Genomic DNA, 2,748 nt, shown 5'->3' on the forward strand with positions numbered 1-2,748 from the left:
AAAAGGAAAAGAAAGTTACATGATTATTATGTATTTAAGAGGAATAACAAGTTGTACACAATAGATTTGCAGTTTCATGTGCAATCATCTTTTTTTCTATTATACAAAGTCATGGAAATACTTGTTTTATTTCTGAAGTTCAGAATAAAGTACTTTTTAAAAATGAACAGAAGTTGAATTTCTACAACCAATAATGAACTATCTAGCTTCCTGCATAGACAGAACACTCTATATGAAATAGGATGGTAAAGTGCTAAATTGTAAGACACAGATGGCAAATCCAAGAGGCTTAGTGATTATTGTAGGTTTAAGGTATCAGGGAAGTCTTCATGGAGTTAATCCAGATTAATTGCTTTGAGTGTCTAATATTATAGACAAATAGAGGGTGACAATATCTTCCTTCTCTATCAGTACAGACCAATTTAAAATAATCTGAAGGATCCCTTTTTTAGATCCTGTTAACAAGACCAGAGCATGATTTTCAGACAACATTGACAACAATTCAGAAATTTTTTAAAAATTGAAATACTTGTTCCTAGTATATTAGGTGCAAAAAATCCCTTTAAGTTGTTCCTGTGAGATTAAAAGACTTCTGGAATGGTGTCTGTTGTAAAAGTCAGATTCAAACTTTTCTTTTTTATCTCTGCTTCCTAAAATTCTGAGTTTCCTCAGGTCCCTAAGGTTCCGCTTTCCACATGAAGCCTTTCCTGAGCCTCCAAGCTATTACCATGTTGTTACTCTTGAAATTACTTTGTATGCCTTTGTATATACTTTGTATTTATATACACATGCACATGTTATTACTCCAAAAGGGAATATAAGCTCCTTGAGAGCAGGGATTATTTGAGTTTGTATCCCCAGTGCCGTATACATAATAAGCATTTAATGAATGTGTGTTGAATCGAAAATGAATTAAATTTGACTCGACTTCTGTTTTCAGGCCCTTTACTTTTGTGGGATCACAAACCAAACGAGTCCTGTTAACTCCCCTCATGCATTCACCTCGGCCTTTCCGGGTCTCCAATCATGACCGAAGCAGCCGGCGTGGGGTGACAGCCAACACACTGAAGGAACTCATTGGCAAGGTACTGTTCCCAAAGTCCTCATTTAACTAGTCATAGTTGGTCCGATTAAGATACGTAATACAACTCAATGTCAAATGTCAGAGCCTGAGCAATAAGATGTTCGTATTTCTTTAATGACTTGTCAAACTCTGGAAATGGACTTCCTTCTTTTTTTTTGGCCTCTGGAATAATATGTTTCAGTGAGTAAGAATAATGCTAATTATGAATTAATGCTAATTTTCAGACTTTCCAAGCTAAAATGTAATGGTCAAACTCAATCAAAGGTGACACTGTTAAACCTTTATCTTATTTGTAGATACAGAAAGGTGGTGTTTGTTTGTTTTTAAAGCCTTGGAGTTAACAATAGAGTACAAGTGTAGCTACAGAATGCATTTTGTAAACCTTAAAGTACTATACAAATTATTTTAGTTGTCAGTGATAATAATATGAGGAAGAAGGCAAGAGATAAGGATAGGGAATGTTGTACTTTAAGAACTTTTGGGGGACTAAGGAAAAGAGAAGCAACAACCCTCTTTACTTTGATTTGAGCCAGGCCCCTTTTTGACAAGCTAAACAGCACATCACCATATATGTGAAAGCCACTGGAGAAAGAAAATTGGCAATTTTGGTCATGCCATATATTAGTTTTTCAAAAAATAATGAAAGACCATAATTTGCCAACATGTTGGTAGTTCTGTGAATTGTAAACATAAAACATGTAAAATTTAGTGAATTTCTTTGAAATCTATTTCCCAAAACAATCTGATTAACATGTTTGAGAAACCTTCAAAGTAAGTTGTCATAGATTATCTATCACTCAAATTAAGTTAGGGTAGAAGAACTGCAGAAGATGAGAACTCATGTATATAGTAATGGTATTTCTTTAGATATCCTTGACACTTCCTATTTTCTGCAAATTAATCTAGACCAATAACTCTCAAAGTTCTTCCCTAATTTAGTCACTGGGGGAAGGGGAACAAGCGAAGGAGTGAGAAAGGGGTCAGCTTTATATTTCTTTGAAATCCACTAAATTATGAAAGGGAGAGCCATTTGAGAACTTATAGCTGCTATTTTGTTTCAAGATGGTAGCCTGAAGAACATATTGGCATTTATTTTTACATAATAATATTTTTACATAATCTTTACATAATAATGAAAACAGAGGAGTCAAGTCAAATTTAATACATAATATAATACATAATATTTTTACATAATAATAATTACATAATAATACATATTTTGATATCTTTTAGTAATAGATTTTGAACAAGCCTCAAGGTTCAGTGGAAAAAGTGCTGTCTTTAGAATCAGGAGACCTGGGTTTAAATTCTATGTTTTAATTCTTGATAACTATGACCATGGGCAAATCACTTAACAACTCATAGCATCGATTTCCCCATGTAAAGGATGGAGGTATTCCCTATCTCACAAAATTGTGAGGAAAGTAGTTTTTAAAGCATAGAGACTAAGGTGCTTTGATCAGATTGTAAGATCTTTCAAAGTTAATTTCCTTCATAGTATAATTTGTCATAGATTTGCTATGACAACCAATTGTTCTCCTGGTTTGCTCACTTTCCCCTGTATTCATTCATACAAATCTTCCCACGTTGCTCTGAATCCATCAGATAGTGGGAGTTTAATGTCATAGTGTCTAGAGTGCTGGGCCTGGAGGAGAAACACCTGA

At 34.0% G+C, this 2,748-nt stretch overlaps 1 protein-coding gene across 5 annotated transcripts in view; it reads left to right on the plus strand.

Annotated features, from left to right (window-relative positions):
* Positions 1 to 2,748, plus strand: part of LOC114031868 (cell death activator CIDE-A-like) — a 26,637-nt gene that overhangs the window by 15,977 nt on the left and 7,912 nt on the right. For all 5 annotated transcript variants that reach the window (XM_027847049.1, XM_027847051.1, XM_027847054.1 and 2 more), the window contains one exon: positions 941 to 1,085. In XM_027847049.1, the coding sequence (XP_027702850.1) occupies positions 941 to 1,085 (145 nt within the window). The remainder of the gene's footprint in view (positions 1 to 940; positions 1,086 to 2,748) is intronic.

This window comes from Vombatus ursinus, unplaced genomic scaffold (genome assembly GCF_900497805.2).
Source record: "Vombatus ursinus unplaced genomic scaffold, bare-nosed wombat genome assembly UNPS02015255.1, whole genome shotgun sequence".
Classification (NCBI taxonomy): domain Eukaryota; kingdom Metazoa; phylum Chordata; class Mammalia; order Diprotodontia; family Vombatidae; genus Vombatus; species Vombatus ursinus.